Source organism: Chinchilla lanigera, unplaced genomic scaffold, assembly GCF_000276665.1.
Source record: "Chinchilla lanigera isolate Chin_1 unplaced genomic scaffold, ChiLan1.0 scaffold00045, whole genome shotgun sequence".
In the NCBI taxonomy this organism is placed as follows: domain Eukaryota; kingdom Metazoa; phylum Chordata; class Mammalia; order Rodentia; family Chinchillidae; genus Chinchilla; species Chinchilla lanigera.
In genome coordinates, this window is record NW_004955446.1 from 16727343 (window position 1) to 16745072 (window position 17730).

The window sequence follows — 17730 nt, forward strand, 5'->3', positions numbered from 1 at the left end:
AAGAAATTTGTTTTGGATGATGAATAAATCAATGTGAGACAAGAACTTACATATTTCCTGCATAGCTCTTTAAATAGCTCTTGTCTAGAGTTACTTATATATTTTCAGAGGCAAAGTTTTATTTTTTTTTTTATTTTTAAATTTTTTTTGTTTTTTTTTCTGGTACCAGGAGTTGAACTCACGACCTCGCGCTTGCCAGGCAGGCGCTGGGCCGCTGAGCTAAATCCCCAGCCCAGAGGCAAAGTTTTAATAAGCTTGAAACTACAGTCTAAGGCAAGGTACTTTATCTGTCTGGAGGAATGACTCAGTATTTTACATACTATATTCTGGTGCCTCTTGTATTATGCAAATGGATTTGACAAAAAATTTATTCAAATAGGTTCAACAAAAAAATGTGTTGAAAACCTGGACTGCCATGGTGAATAGGGCAGATATCTTTCTATTGTCTTTTCTCCGGTATTTTACTGCTCATGCTCTCTCTGGTGCAGGGAGGCAGTGAATACATAAGTGAACAGATTAAACAGGGTACTGCCCAACAGCGTCGAGGGCAGGGAGGCACACGCAGCGTGTGTGGTAAGAGTGAGTGGAAAAGCAGAGTTAGCGGAGTGCCGGCGCTGCCCTGCCTTGGCGGGCACTGGGGCTGTGCTAATATGCATTCCCAGCCTGGAGAGTCAGAGTCTTCGGGAGCACACGGGGACAGCTTGGTCTTCAGCATCTCTGAAGCTGATAGCATGAGCCCTGAACCATGGGCATAGGCCTAAGTGTCCAGCCCAGATCTCCGTACTGCTCATTACAAGGCAGTGTGCCATGCGCTCCGTGGACGCTGGGCGTTTCCAAGCACTGCCCCTGCGTTGGCGGCTTTTCAGGCCTCTGTTTACCTCCTTTTTGATGAAACACAGTTCTTTTAAAACTCTTCGTTCCATGTGCTGCACCCTGGCGGGGAGAGAAGTTGCGGGACGGGTGCAGCCGGCCTCGAATGCCACCTGCCCCGCTCTGTCCGCACTGCTTGTGGCCACAAGGCCGTCATTTTTATACAGTGTGTGTCGATTTCTGCTTGTTTCCCTTGACTTATTTCTAAAACACTTTTGCTGCTAAAAATAACTTAAAAAGCCAATAGAATAACCTGTTTCAGAATTTGAATAATTCATTGGGGAATGTACTGATAAGACGCTTGCCTGTGAAGCTTTGCAAAGTGATTCAAAGTGAGTAGAAGAAAGTAAGCTTGATGGAAATCAAGGTAGAGAAAGCTAAAGTTAGAGAATTGGAGGTGTGCAGCCTGAAATGCAAAGGAGATGGGAAAAGAGCAGAATCTGAGCACCCTCAGGCCAGTAGAGGAGGCGGGCTGGGGGGCTGCTGGCCCGATCCTGCCCTGCTGCCGCCTTGCAGGCCCGGTACAGTCATCGGCTTCCTGAGGGCTGGACGCCTGTGATGATTGTCACCTCTCAGTTTATTCTGACAACCAAGTGTTAGCGTAAGTTCTGGGTTTCTGTGAGCACCAAATGATGTCAGTCCTGTGGAATATTCATCACGATGGGTAAGCGGGGTCAGTTGAAATTTCCATTGTAAATTTTGAAAGCTGTGTGTGCGTTGGTTCACGCACACAAGGAGGAAATAATTTATTGAATGGGTTTTGGCTGGCAGAGTTGAGGGGAAAGCTGAGAACCAGGTTCCCTGGACACTGGATGACTCTTAGCTTCAGTGCCTGGAATAAAATTGATTTCCTTGCAGGATGAGACGCAGGGATCTAGTTTCAGTCTTCTGCCTGCGAGTATCCAGTGTTCTCAGCCCAGATGTTAAAGAGGCTGTCTTGTCTCCAAGCGTGTTTTTGGCATCTTTGTCAAAAGTCAGACGGCTGTGGTTGTGTGGGTTTGTTTCGTACCTTTCTTTCACTGCTCTACATAAACATTTTTGTGCGGGCACCACGATGTGCTACCCGTGGGGCTGGCTGTGTAGGGTAATTTCAAGTCAGGAATTGTGATCCCTTCAGTCTTGCTCTTTTTGCTTAAGATTCTCTTGGCTGTTTGGGTTATGCGTTCTAGAGGCGTTTTAGGATGTTTTTTCTAGTTCTGTGAAGGGTGTAATTGTAATTTTCATGGGGTTTTGCTTTAAATCTGTGGAATGCTTTTGCTAATATGGTCACTTTAACGATATGAATTCTGCTTGTGCATGACGGTGAGAAACCTTTCCATCCTTTAGGGTCTTCAGTGTCTTTCCTCCGGGTTCTACAGTTGTCATTGTACCAGTCTTTCATCTCCTTAGTTAGATTGATCCTATTATTATTAGTAGTAGTATTATCTTTAGTATTGTTGTTGTTTTGAGACAGGGTCTCACTATGTAGTTTAGACTGGCTTTGAACTCACTATGTAGCCCAGGCTGGCCTCCGCCCTCCTGAGTGCTGGCATTTATAGGTGTGTGCCATTTTTTTATTTTTTTGAAGCTGTTGAGGATGGACTTGTTTTCCTAGTTTTCAGCTAGTTTATTATTGGTGTGTAGAAAAGCCACAGTGTTTATTTTTTTTATTGCTGATTTGGTATCCTGTGTCCCAGTTGTCAGTTCCCTATGTTGCAGTGGACTTAACCTCTTTTTAGTAAGACTCTCTACACTTTTCTTTTCTTTTTTTTTTGTCTTTTTGAGACAGAGTCTCGCTGTGCAGTTCAGGCTGGCCTTGAGCTCACTTTGTAGCCCAGGCTGGTTTCAAACTTGCAATGATCCTCCTGCCTCAGCCTCCCAAGTGCTGGGATTAAAGGCATGTACTACTATGCCTGGTTAGAATTTAAAAATTTTAGTTATGGAAAAAAATAACAGCATTCAGCTGGGCGTGGTAGTTCATGTCTTTTACTCCCAGCACTGGGGAGGCTGAGGCAGAGAGATCACTGAGAGTTTGAGTCCAGTCTGGGCTACATAGTGAGTTAACAGCCAGCCTGAGCTCACCCTAGTGAGACTCCTCTCAAAAAAGACAAAACAGTGTTTAGACAGATACAAATTGCTACATGGTTTTAAGAATTTTTGTACAGTATATTTCAGCAACTGAACAAATTTCTATTCTTAGAAATGTATGTATTATGGGTGGTGTGAAACTTTAAAACAGCAGAGATGTGTGACAGCTGGGCAGTGTTAGGAAAGCTGAAGCATTGCTAAGGTCACATTAATTTGTTGGCCAACTACAAAACATTTTAATGTGAAGGGTCGCACTTTCTGTGTGTTTATGATGTTGTAATTTACCGGCAGGAAAGCAAGCAAGCTGTAGAAATATCGCAGGAGATGATGTTGAAATAACAGGATTGGAATGGCCTGCCACTAACAAAGGTTGTGTTGCAGTTTAAATAATGTCAGAGAGCTTTTATGTGAAAATGTAATTTTTTTTTGAGACAGGGTCTCACTGTGTAGTACAGACTGTCCTTGAACTTACTTACTTATGTAGCCCAGGCTGACCTTGAACTCAGTGATTCTCCTGCCTCAGCCTCCCAAGTGCTGGGATTTCAGGTGTGGGCTACCACGCCTGACTCAATTTTGCTTTTGGAACCACAGTTTTGCTTTGGTGTTGTTACCAAACAGCAACAACAAGAACCCACTAAAAACATGGAGGAAGAAAAATGATGATATCATCTATGTGGTCCTGGTAAAGGGTAACGAAGACTTTCAGTCAGGAAGATGGGTGAGAACTGGACACATTTTCATTCTAGAGATGAAATTGAATCGGTTTCTGAAAGAGTTAATTTTGTATAAATCCGAGTTGTGGCATAAAATAGAAGAATAAATTTGAGGGCCATAGGAAGAATTTAGGAGCATGTTGATGAGAAAGAATAAGAAAAAAGCTCTTGGTGAGAATTCCAGCAAGGGGACTCTGAGCAGAAGTCCAATCATTCTTTCTCTGCCTCAGCCTTAATAAAGAAGCCCCGGGGCTTGCTTGAAGTGGGATGCAATGGTGATAAAAAGATTGGGAAAACAAACTGGTTATCTTGCTGTCCAGGCCCTTTAAAGCCTAGGTGCAGAGATAGAAAGGAACTATTGATGCCCTCTGATGCCCTGCAGAAGAGTCCTTCCCTTCTTCCCCAGGGAAGAGCCTTTATCTGTTCTCGGCACAGCCTTTATCCTTTGTTCTTGGGTTTACTTTTGGATCTCCAAGCTTTGCTTTAGCTGCTCACCTTCGTTCCTAACCTGGGTGGCTGTTGTCTTTTACATTTGTTGCCTAACACTTCCATTTGAACTCTAAGGCTTCTCTGCTCGCCTACTTTCGCTAAGCTACTACAAAATCAGCTGAGTGCTCTACACCTGAGTCCGTGTTGGGGACCAGGGAGGGTAAGGAGGCGTAGGTCTTCCTGGAATAGAAACTAAGTTTGAAGTGCCTGGGGGATGTCCAGGTCTGGGTGCTTGCTGGACACTGGGAGACGTGCTGTAGACATCAAGCCTCGCAGGGGAGAGTGTCAAAGGAGGAGGCCGGAGAGAGCAAAAGCTGCAGGAACACCTGTGTAAGGAGTAGTTAGAACGCTAACAGGAGAAAGAGATTCCCTACCTGCTAGGTCTCTGGTACGAGTTTGTGTTGTCTAAAACTGAAGAATTCGAGGAAAAGCAGAGGTTAAGAGCAGAATCTTACTTACTGGGAAAAGAAAGCACCTTCTGAGTAGGACCTTTCTCTTTCAAGGGAATTTTATAGAGCAAAACCCAGTGAGGTGGGCCCAAGGTGGGAAAAACTATAACCAGATACTAAGGTAACATGGATCCAATTGGAAAGGACAAGTGCATGAGATGGGACAGAACTGTGGTCAACCACTAAGCTTATGAGTATACTTGCTCAGCTAATACTGATTAAATGGGGCTCCAGTGGGGAAGCGAGTCACGTAGCAAGTGTGCCTGGAACAGAACAGGGGCTCTTCCTGTAGGGGGTTGGGTGAGTGGTTCTTCCTGGCTTTCCCCAGGTGCTGGATACCTATTTAGAATATCAATCACTGCTGTTTATCCTTAGGGGAGGTAGGTGGGTGCATTGTTTCATCTTTTGTCTTGAGATCCCGCCCTCACCAGCGCACTCCCCCCACAGGTGCAGTGTGTCCCATCTTTGCAGACTCCTGGGGGTCTGTCCCTGCCTGACTGCTTGTAACTTCCTAACTTAGCTGTGTATATAATAGGAAGACTATGGTGTGCCTAGCAAAAACGTTTAAAATTTATGAAGGTGGTGAAGTAGACATAAAGGAAATTTCAAGGATTGGGTATCCCCTGGCATTGTCTGATGCTCCAGAGACACTGCAGGTTAAACACAAGCCACAAAGAGGCTCTTCAAGTTACTGCGCAGGTAGACCACTGTTCGAGTAGTCGGGTTGCCACAGCAGATCGGAGTGGGCCTGTGAGGACAGGACCAGACGGCTCATTCTTTGAAGAAATTGACTAACGATGTAGATTTTGGAGAAGGGGGAGAGCTGACTGAGAGAACTGAGTTTTAAGGGCAATCGAGAGCCAAATCTGAAGCAAGGAAGTTTTACAGAAAGTGTGATTTCAGGAGCAAATATACCTGACCTGGGAAGATTTTCTGCCATTACTAATTTCCAGGAAATTTCTGGCACGTGGGCCCCACTCCGCAAACACTGACATGTGTGAATTCCTTCCGTTTTACTTTTACTTAACCTTTCCTACAATTTACGTATTAAGCTCTTTCCATACGGAGCTTTCCTTTTGTGCTTTTTGAGTGTAAAATTCCATTCAGCACTTTTGCAGTGACACCAGCAGCTATTTCAAGCGTCTGCTCACAAAGCACTTCCCACAGGCCCTGCTTCTGTTTGCAAACTTCGCATCTTGTCAGTGCTTAAGAAAGCATTTTGTGAAGTTTTGAATGTAATTAAAAGCGGTGAGACATTTCACTTAGGCTGTGCTTCTCTTCCAGGCTCTATTTTGGGTCTGTACTTGCTAAGAATGTCTAAGTAAGGACGCGGAGTGTTCGTTTAGGAAATGCGGTGCTGCCTCCCAGACATGACTCCTAGCTAGCACAGTTCTGATGTTGGCGAAGACACTCGCCCTCATAATAAATATTACATCTGTAACTATCACGGCTTAGTTTTGCTTCTTTAAAAAGGACTTTTTAAAAGTATCGTGTTCAAATTTCTGAAATGTGGGTGGACTCCATTTTTAATTTATCTGTGGAAAAAAGCCTGATCATTTATCTCATTATTTTCCAACAGTGTAGATTTTGTTGATTGGTCTCTTGGAATAGCATTTATAACGTACTCTTCCGTTCTCTTTATTTCCTGTAAACTGGGAATTGGACTTAGTTTCAGCACTCTACCTCTTCCTTCATTTTGTAAAAGAAGATCACTTCCAGAGGGGGTAGAGTGTCCCTCCTCCACAGGCATGTAGTTCTGTTCTTGGGGCGACTGCAGGGTTTGAAACTAAACAGTGAGGTACCTGATTCACCAGGTATTGACCCTGATATAGGGGAAAGAAACTCCCAACCTGCTAGATGCCTGGTATGAGTTCGTGTTCCCTAAAATCGAAGAATTTTAGGAACAGCGGAGGTTAGGGGAAAGAAAGCTTCTGTCCGAAAGAGATATGTGGTGCCAGGGACCTTACCTTTTCTAGGGATTTTATAGAGCAAATCCACGATGTAAGGCAGGTCCAAGGTGGGAAAAAAACCACCAGGTGGGCATGAGCTGGGACAAAATGATGGTTGACTGATAAGATTACAAGTAGAATTGCTCAGGTAAAATTGATTAAATTGGGATCAAATGGGGAGGCAAGTCATGTAGCAAGCAGGCATGGATACAGAACAGGGCTTTTCCTGTAGGAGGTTGCGTTAGTGACTCTTCCTGGCTTTCTCAAGGTGATAGAGACCTACTTAGAATATGAATCCCTCATGTCCATCCGTAGGGAAGTGCGTAGGTGCATCTGTTGGACCTTTTGTCTTGAGGTCTGGCCCCCAGGGGAGGTGGCTGTCTCTTCCACAGTTGAAGGTATTTCATTCTTTTGCACTGGCTTCTTTGAGGGCCAGCCTTAATCTGACTACCTGTAATGTTTTTATCACTGTCAGCTGCCTACGGCAACACTGTATTACATTCATTCTTTATACAATTACTTTTTATTTGCTGAAAGTCCATAAAGGGCAGGTCTACTTTTTGGTTGGGCAGATACAGTTACTGTCTAGGTTCATGCCTGGTTCTTTTATTTAAACCACAGGTCAGAATTATACCTGACATTATTCATCTGCCCTCAGGGAAACGCACACGTGTGCGCGCTCGCGTGTATGTGGAGTCTGACATTGTTGGGGCCTGAGGATTAAAACAGAAGAATGAAAAGACAAAGAGTCTCTTGCTCAACTAGACACCTGGCTGAGACCTCTTTTCAAACCCCCTTATTTTTATATCTTATTGGTGTATTCTGGGCCCACTCAATATGTATGTGTGTATGTATGTATGTATATGTGTGTATGTATGTTTTTCTTTTAAGATATAACACATGAGTTCACACTGATGTTTAGAGCTGAATTACTACTCAGAACTACAACATGCTTCTGTAATTCTGTTTTACGTCTGTATCTTTAGCTTCCAGAAGTTCTTCAAAAGACAGTGACAGAACGTAGTGTATCAGTACAATCCCTGCTGTACGTAAAACCCTTGTGATAACTGCCAACAGTATTTACCGCAAAGAGTTAAAGCAGCCGTCCTGTCCCATTCTCCTCCCACTTCCTCGTTTGCCCTTGGAGGTTCCCAACTGTCAGAGCACACTGTGCTTTCTCCCCTGTGCCACCCTGTCTAGCTACTGAGATTTCAAGATTCAAGGTGATAAATATTACAGCCTTAGCAGGGCGTGGTGGCGCACTCCTGTAATCCCAGCACTCAGGAGGCTGAGGCAGGAGGACTGTTGCAAGTTTGAGACCAGCCTCGGCTACAAAGTGAGCTCAAGGCCAGCCTGAACTGCATAGCGAGACCCTATCCCAAAAAGACGAAAACAAAAAGAAAAACAAGAAAACAACCCAATTACACTCTTAGGCTTTTGTGATTCTATCAGTTCTCTTCACGTGGGAAGGAAGAAGAAAGGTAACCGAATGCACGTTGGTGGAGGAATAATTCTTTAAATAAATGAACATGAAGAAATCATAGATTAGAGCACGGTTGAAAATGTAAAAGGTTTTATGTATTGGGTTTTGTTCCAGCTGTAACTTTCACGTTTCTTTCTTTTGTGACTATTAGAACGTTCCAGTGTGCAGAAACAAGTCATTTTGGAAAGTCCTTCTCTCATGTATCTCACCTGCAAGTTCACGGCGTCGGGGAACTTGACGTCCGTGTGCGTGACTTGGAAGAGGGGTGATGAGCCGCTGAAGAATTTTTCTCACACTGTGGAAGGAAATAGCACTGTGCGTACACAGTACAATTTCACCATCGTTAACAGCAAGCAGCTGGGGAACTACTCTTGTGTCTTTGAAGACAGAAAGGAGCAACGGGGAACATTTACTATCCAAGGTCAGTATCAATACCTTGCAGGATGATAACTTGGCATTTATGTTCTTAGACTTTGAAATCCCCCCGTTTTAAAATTATTGCTATGATAAACATGATAAAGCTGAAAAAAAAAAAAAAGGGTTTTCCATGGTATCACAAGGAGTGACACTGCAAATGGTTATGCGTTCCCCAGGCCACTCACCTCCTGCTTATTAATCTCCCACTTTATTTATTTTTTTTTGTCCCAGTACTGGGAATCGAACTCACGACCTTGCACTTGCCAGGGAGGTGCTTTGCCGCTGAGCTAAATTCCCAGCCCCAGTCTCCCTCTTTAAAACACAGAATTTAGGGCTGGGGATATAGCTCAGCAGCACAAGCGCTTGCCTGGTGAGAGCAAGGTCCTGAGTTCGATTTCTGGTACCAAAAATAAGTAAATAAATAAATAAAACACAGGATTTAGTTAGAAGGTTGGCCTGCCAGCTATTCATCGATCATATCAGTCTCTCAAATTTATTTGTTAATTTAGCCTCTCAATTCAGTGTTCATAATCTCTAGATTCTACGTTGGGAGAGTATGGTTTGGTTCCAGATCAGTGGCTCTAGGATTGGGCATTTTAGGGATCTGTAAAATTTAAGGTTAATACGGAGGGGCACAAAGAGTTGTCTGCACTTTGTATCATCCAGTGTGGACATTTAAAAATGCAGTTATGCATCCTTCAACAGCAGGCATGTGAGCTGAGAAATGCATCATTAGGTGACTTCCTTTCATATATTTAAACGAACCTGGATAATTTAGCCTATGAGAAGAAGGTGCAGTCTGCCACTCCTGGGCTAGAAACCTGCACAGTGTGAGACTGTGGGTGATTGTAACACAGTGATGCATATTTCTGTATCTAAACGTAGAAAAAGAACAGTAAAAATGTGCTGTGAAACTAAAGTTAGCTTGTGTAGGGCCCTCAGCGTGAGTGGAGCTCGCAGGACTGCAGGTCGCCCTGGGAGAGCAGGGGAGTGGTGAGTGTGTGTGCAAGCTAGGACACCACTGTCACCCTCAAACACCGCACACTTCGGCTAAACTAAGGGCAGAAAATTTCTTTTCAGTAATAAATTACCCATAGTTTAGTGTATCTTTTACTTCATCAACTTTTGCATTTCTTAAACGTATTTCGACTCTTGCCAGAACATTTAGCTTAAAACACAATACTGTACATCTCTATAAGATGTTTTCTTTATATCTTTATTCTATAAGCTTTAAAAAAAATATTTAAAATGTTTTATTAAAGGGCTTGGGATGTGGCTCAGTGGTAGAGTTCTTGCCTTGCATGCACAAGGCCCTGGGTTCAATCCCCAGCACCACCACCAAAAAAAATGCTTTATTATTTATTGGGGGGAGTGCTATGTAAACTTTTTGCCTAAAGTTTAAGACACAGACTAGCCTAGGCCTGCCCGGGCGGGGGTCATCGGTGTTGCAGTCCTCCGCCTCCATCCACATCTCGTCCGTCTGGAGTGGCTCTGGGGCGCACCTCGTAGCGGTAACCTCCTGCGCGGTGCCCCCGAGTCCTTCCTGAGGACCTGTCCACAGCTGTTCTTGCCTTGGTGTCTCTCTTCAGAAATAGACCTGTGTGTTGTGGGGGGAGTGGTTTTTCTTTTATTTTTTTTAAACAGCAGATTTGCTTGTGAGCAGAAAATAATCCATCATGAATATTCCTTTCTCTTAATGACAACTTTCTGGCGTCAGGGTCCATGTTTCCCTACTTCGTAGGGAGGTTGTTGAGGGGTGCAGACACTTCTATTGAATTCTTTACTGTGGACTTTTGTGGGGGTTCTTTTTCCTCAGTTTCTTGTTTTCTTTACTCGGTGAAAGGAATTTTTCAGCTTGGTTATGGTCTTGGATCACCACTGCATATTCATTCAGTTCATCGTAGATAGAGTGTTCTTATGTGGCACCCGACCCGCACAAACCCCACGATATCATGTCAGCGCTTTCACATGGACACTAGTTTCATGAAAATGCTAACATTTTGTGATACATTAATGAACTGTAGTGTTACAGCTGGTATTTGGGAAATACAGTCTGTTTCCCAACCTGTAACTGCTTTTGACAGTACTTTCCCAGTGAACTTAAATTGTCTCTACTTTTAATAGAAATTCTGGAGCCTGACACTATGTAGAGGTGACCCTCAGCCCCTCTGTAGCAGACTGACTTGCTTCACTGTTGCCATGATTTAAGATGGTTCTCCACTGGGTCCCTCACGGCACCCTCCACACACTTACAGGCCCATTTCCTTTTTTTTACTGTTGGTGTTGTGAGGTAGGGTCTCACTATGTAGTTCAGGCTGGCCTTAAGCTCACTTTGTAGCTCATCATTACTGTCAGTTTAATGCCATACATTCATGGAGAGGGCCTCCTCTTTTGTCAGCTATTTTGTCACAACTAAAGGGTGAAGTTTTTTTTAAGTCAAGTCTTCCAGAATGCAGAGAGCCACTAAGTACCTTTGTTCCTTTTCTTATTTTTTGAAGCAGTTTAGTTTAACTCATTTGTTTTTCATGGCTACTTAACATTAATGTATATTTTAGATATGTACTATATCCTGAAGATATTTATAAAATTAATAAATTGAATCCTAGATTTTCCTTGATTAAAAGTAGCAACTCTGTAATTCTTCTAAATTGAACATTGCTTGGAGAAATGATTTCATTTGAGTAGAATTTAAAGGTACCTACACAATAACTCCTGTTGTTATTGTTTTATTAGGTCAGTAAGGATTATAGAATAGTGTACATTTTTATAAATGTCCTGTTGTACTTTTTCCATACGGTTTGCTTGTGGTTTTCCCTAAAAATAATTGTTTTCTTAGGGCTACAGTTGAATGTGGATGAAAACCTATTTTATCCTCTATTTTACCTTGAGCCAAAGAAATACATTTTTTTTCATCTTGCAGTAGACTACACAAGTCAGCTATAGTTGATGAGCTCGAACCCTAAACAATTCATGCTCAGAGTCCCTGTTTCTGTCATTTGGGAGCTGGTTGATTTATTACTACAAGAACGCAGAAGGACCTCAGCATGACTGATTGGAAAGATGCTGCTGACTTTATGTGTTAGGCTGTCGGTGCCAGGGTAGGTGAGACAGCGAAAGTGCACGCTGGAAGCTTACACTGGCTGATACCCTGGTGATTACTTTTCTTCCAAGGAGGATGAGAGATGAGTTTTCTTAGTAGTGGGTCAGATATTCAGAGTTAGTTGCTGAAAGCGGCCATAATATTCATCAGTATTAAAACCTCCCTGGTGGAAGTATGCATAATTCTAATTGATAAGAACAAAAGCTTTCTGGAGTTCATGATGAGATTGTGATAGTACCACATGACACATCCTGACTTAGCCCCATCTGCCTTGCCTGGGTCAGTATCCAGGAAGTAAAGTATAGAAGAGCAGCTTAGTAGAATCAGCTAGGGTTAGTGCTAAATCTCAGTGTTGAAGTCCACTTAGCTCTCTCTTTTTTTTTTTTTTTGTTTTTCATTTTTCGTTTTTCTTCCGGTACCAGGAATTGAACTCATGACTTTGCGCTTGCCAGGCAGGCGCTTTGCCGCTGAGCTAAATCCCCAGCCCCCAGTTAGCTCTCTTGAGTTGGAAGAATCTCTGTGAAAATATCTAAATATCCTCCCAACAAACATGGCATCGAGGCATTTTATTCCAGGCCATGAATATGCAGCCGTAGAAAGCTTTTACTTCCACTGGCGGAACTGAAACACATCTTCGTATACTGTAGCCTGAGTCATTTATCTCACCATCTTCAGACCTGGATTATTCCAGCTCCAAGACCGTGACATGTCATATTTTGTCCTAAGTTTCAAAAGATCAACAGGACATGCTAGACTGTTGTTATATTGTCTTTATGTTAATAAATCTTTCCAAACACCAGCAGTGGCACAGAAGCAGTTGTAATCCCTAGAACAGTTCAAGCAAATGGATGTTCCTGAATAGAGCGCATTTTATCATTCAGACACACACTGCTGCTGTTAAGCATACATACCAAAGCAGAAGGGCTGGGGATTTAGCTCAGCGGCACAGCGCCTGTCTGGCAAGTGCAATGTCGTGAGTTCGATTCCCAGTACCGGAGAAAAACCAAAAACCAAAAACAAACAAACAAAAAAAACCAAAGCAGAGCAGTGGTTAGTGTAAACTTGGACGTCAGTCTAGGAGAAAATCAGGGAACAAAAGAGATGAAAAGAAAGCAAAATTTCAGTTTCATTTTCTTCATGTTGTGATTTAGCACTACCGTTTACCCATATAGCGTGCACGAAAACAGAAACTGGCGTGACTAGCGCCCAGCGTGGCCATTTCCCAGTCTGCACTTCCCGTGGTCTGTGGGTGAGGAAGCACACCAGAGCCATGCTACTGTGCTTTGTGTCTCTCCATGTGGGACTCAGAAGCGTGGCTTTGAAAGAACCTTGTGGCTTCAGGACAGAATCTCGGTTCAGCGGGACTCCCGTCCTTGCTTCATCTGCAGATCTTTAGTTGATACCTCCGCTAATAAAGGCTGGATCTTCCCGAGTGAAACAGTAGTCCTTAAGTGCTTCTGTCTTCCCATACTTCATCTCATTAATGAAAGCCATGTCAGGTGATGGGTATTTTTGGAACAAAGGTAATCAGAAAGTGGTTCTGAGCAGGTAAGATGATAGTGCTTTGTCAGGATACCCAGGAATATCTTAGCCCTTGACTGGTCTAGTCAGTCTTTGCCACTGAATCTCGGATAGAAAGTTCACAAAAACTGTGTCAGTGGCCTATAGCTTTGCTGTAGAAATCCTGAGAAGGCCTCACTGCATGGGTAGCTGACTTCCTCAGCTAGATGCAGCTAACCCGAAACCAAAGTAGACTCGTCCCTTCTTCCTTCATGCCCCAAACTTACCTTGGCCTTCTTACTCTAGAGAAGATACATTTCCCTGAACTGGGGAGGGGAAACAGAACCTGGGCCAACTTTCTCATGCTCTTACATACCCAGTTACGGAAAGTAGGCTCAGCCTGTGCCCTAGAATGTGACTGACAGGACAGTGTTCCTCTCTAGGGCTTGAAAGGAGGACCATGAGAAGGAATCTGTATAGAGAGAGGTTAGTGGGGAGCTCAGCCTGCTGTCTTCCTCTATCCACACCTTCAGTATTTAGTGGAAAAAAAATGGGTCCTATCCTTAGAAAAACAACAGAGAATAAAATGCCTTGTAATTCACCCTAATTGAAGCTTTCACATTTTGACATTTAATCATTTTCTTTTTCTCAAAAACTTAAAATACACTTGTTAAGTGAATATCAAAACAGATGAGCCAGGCGTGGTCACTCATGCCTGTAATCCCAGCACTCGGGAGGCTGAGGCAGGAGGATCTCTGCAAGTTTGAGGCTAGCCTCAGCTGCAAAGTGAGTTCAAGGATAGCCTGAAGTGCATAGTGAGACCCTGTCTCAAAAAGACGAAAAAAACCAAAAAAACAAAAAAACCCCAGATGGTTGGTTTATTTTTCTGGATCCCAGAGTCGTTTCCAGTCATCTTCTTTTTTTTTTAATGAATGCAGTTGTCCTGCCATTCTTTATTTTCCATTATAATACAGTTTTCAGAAGAAAAGGAATTATACACTTTAAATTCTGATTATGCATGTTTTTTATCATCGAATAATAAAGGAATCAATCTCAGTACTTTTCAAATGCCTTCAATGTCTGAGGATACAAGTTTTAAGGTACAGTAAACATTCAGACACTGGAGTAAGCTCACTTCGAAAGGCAAAACACCAGCACTCAGTACCAGCAAGGAAGCGACATCCCTGAAGATGGGACCCCCTAAGGGATTTGGTGTGGGAACTATCCCAGTCTTCTTCCCTTGATTATCTTCCTGTGTGTCAGTGCTATTTGAATTTGTGAATAGACCAAAAGGGTAGCTGAGGACTGAGGAAATTGAAGGAAACTAACAGGGTTGGCTGGACTTAACAGGACAGGGTACTTACACGATAGACAACCTCTTTATTTTTATTATTGCTGTTATTATTATTTAAAATTAATAAAAGACACTTGAGCCAGATACGGTAATCCCGCACTGGGAAGGCTGAGTCAGGAGGATCACCGCGAGTTTGAGACCAGGCGTAGTGAGTTGAAGACTGGCCTGAACTACATAGTGAGACTGTCTCAAGAACCCTCCCCACAAAAGAACCATTTTAACTGCAGTTGTCTTCTTATTTAGAAATGCAGGTTTTGGTCATATCAAAGTATTACTTGACTTTTGTACATTTTTCTCAGGGAAGCCACTGTATTGTGAAGGAACTCTTTCCTTTTTTATTTGTAGGTTTTTAATAATGTGTCAAACTATTCCATGTATTCTCTCTGCTTTGCGTACTACACAGGTGTGGAAAAAGATTTTCTTTTGAATTTTTTATTGTTACTGTTTCCTTTTTTTTTCATTTTAGGCAGCTTCTCTCTGTGTAGTTCAAGCTGGCCTTAAACTCGCTTATGTAGCCCAGGCTGGCCTAGTCCTCCTGCCTCAGCCTCCTGAATGCTGAATTACAGGGGTTTGCCACTATGCCCAGCTCTTTTGGATTTTTTAAAAATTTTTTTTATTTTCTGGTACCGGGAATCAAACTCACAACCTCGCGCTTGCCAGGCAGGCACTGTGCCGCTGAGCTAAATCCCCAGCTCCTCTTTTGGATTTTTTAATCAGTTTAATTTCTTGTCATCTAAGGAATGGTAATGAGGCACTCTTAATTATTTGGATAGATAGGTGATTTTGTGTGTGTGTGTGTGTGTGTCGTTTTGAGACAGGGTTTTACTGTGCAGTTCAAGGTGGTCTTAACTCGCTTTTTTTTTTTTGGTTTTTCTCCGGTACCGGGAACCGAACTCACGACCTTGCGCTTGCCAGGCAGGCGCTTTTGCCGCTGAGCTAAATCCCCAGCCCCTTAACTCGCTTTTGAGCTTGTAGCTCAGGCTTGCCTCAGACTTGCAGCAATCCTCCTGACCTAGCCTTCTGAGTGCTGGTATTACAGGCCTGTGCCACCATGTCTGGCCTTTTTAATATTTTAATTAATATGCTTATACAGACATAATCGTATTTAACTGCTCTAGCCAAGGACTTGAATGTGTGGTTAAAACAATGGGAAGTTTTTACAGCTTTGCTAATAAGTTGTTCTGTATGTGGTGTTCTAGGGTGGACTAGTACGGTCACCAGCATCTGAGAGCTATTGTCTTTTCACGCTTTTCCTGGCCCTTATTGCTTATTTGTTCATTTTACTTTTTGTCATTTTACTCTTTTAACCTCCTTTTTGAGGTGGACTAAATGGTCTGTAAAGGGACTCAATTTAGAGCCTTTTCCTTGGGTACTTAGATTCGCCCTATTTCCATTATTCCTATGGTTCTGAGATGCATTCAGGGAAATTTCAAGTGTTTCTCCCTCTCTCCATCTCTCTCTCTCTCTTTTTTTTTTTTTTTTTGTCTTTTTGAGACAGGGTCTCGCTATGCAGTTTAGGCTGGCCTTGAACTCACTTTGTAGCCCAGGTTTTTTTTTGGTTTTTCTCTGGTACCGGGAATCAAACTCACGACCTTGCGCTTGCCAGGCAGGCACTGTGCCGCTGAGCTAAATCCCCAGCCCCAACAAGAGTTTTGGGGCTTTTTTTGGTGTAGCCCAGGCTGGTCTCAAACTCGCAATGATCCTCCTGCCTCAGCCTCCTGAGTGCTGGGATTACAGGCGTGTGCCACCATGCCCGACTCCTCTCTCCATCTCTGTCTGTATCTCTGTCTGTATCTGCATCTCTATCTCCTTCTGGTATTGATGTTTTTCTCTTCTCCGTAGGTCAGCAGACTTAGAACTTGTTTTTCCACATGAACATAATTGATAGGATACTATTAAGCTGGCTGAAGACCACGGTGGAAAGATCATAGGCATTGTGAAGTACAGGGAAGCTTAATTAAGAAATCAGTAGCAATGTGTGATTCCAACAAAAGTTTGAATTTCATGGCATTTACCATGTACTGAGGACAGCAAACATCGCCGTAGGAGAGTGTGACCTACCCCGAGCACTTGTATGCACTCATGGCTCTTACTGAATCCTTTACAACAGACACTGTGGTAGTTGGTCTGAGCTGCCTGCTTCCTCAAAACTACTTAACTCCAAAGCTGCAGTTCTAAGTCGAGTATTTACTGCAGCCAGTCTTAACTTGATCGTGTCATTCTCACCTTGTGTTGTCTCCTTCAGACATTCATGACCTGACCTTTGAAATCACCCCACCTTACTGAGCTCACTGGCGGCCAGTGGAGAGTGAGAGTTAGTCTGTTGGAAGGAATGTCCAGAAGATCTGGGAGGTCAGGCAGCCAGTTTCTTGTGGCTGGGGTGAATGTGATTCATCACAAGCCCCTCCGGCAGTCAGTCCTGTGCATCCCTGCCTGCTGTCTGTCCCTCAGGAGCACCCTAGGAGTTTCTGCATTGCTGTCCGTACTCCATTCCGGGAGTGTACACAGATTCTGATTGGTTCATGCCTTTGGGTTAATGTAAGCTTACAGACTAATGTAATCAAAAATGCTGCCTTGGTTCTGAAAAGCGTGGCAACCATTACTTAGAAATTGGTCTGGTTATTTCTCTTGTGATTATTGTGAGATTTATGCCTTCATGGGTGACACACACACCTCTGTCTCACGTGTTCATTTATTCTTAGCAGTGCTTCCTTCAGCCCTTTCCTGGTCAGCAGCTCTGATGAGGAACAGCATGATCCCTGATTTAGGCACACTTTAAACCACAAGGTTCATGCACACTCCTAATATGAATCATGGAATGACAGCGCATAAAGAAAACTTGTTCTCCAAGCATGCTTGTACCTCTTGTTTAGTGGTTATGCAGATTAGAATATCTTTTTCATTTCTTACATTTTTCCCTGCTTGGTCATCTTTACAGTTTATACATCCAGTGGTGCCCAAGTATCTTCTTTTGCCAAGAAGCACTTGGCAAATATATTTAATCTTGAAACCCATCTAGCAATTAAAATTGATCTATTTCTTACCCTGGTCCTCTCAGATATAAAATCTAAAAATAGATTAAGACATCTAATACGTATAAAATTTGTCAATATAAAAACTTAGAGGGGCTGGGGATTTAGCTCAGCGGCAAAGCGCTTGCCTGGCAAGTGCAAGGTCGTGAGTTCGGTTCCCGGTACCGGAGAAAAACCAAAAAAACCTTAGACAGTTGTACTTTTTTTTGTAGTCCTTTGGCGTAAATATCTTAAGTGATACCCTTTAAAATGACTGTCAGATGGTTTTATGTTTATCAGTATTGATCCATGTCACAGACAGCCTTGA

The 17730-nt window shown here is 43.1% G+C and overlaps 1 protein-coding gene across 1 annotated transcript in view; it reads left to right on the top strand.

Annotated features, from left to right (window-relative positions):
* Window positions 1-17730, top strand: part of Emb (embigin) — a gene marked incomplete at its 5' end in the record, with an annotated part of 40355 nt that overhangs the window by 10666 nt on the left and 11959 nt on the right. Inside the window, 1 exon segment of the mRNA XM_005392729.2 lies at window positions 8172-8441. Coding sequence (XP_005392786.2) covers window positions 8172-8441 — 270 coding nt within the window.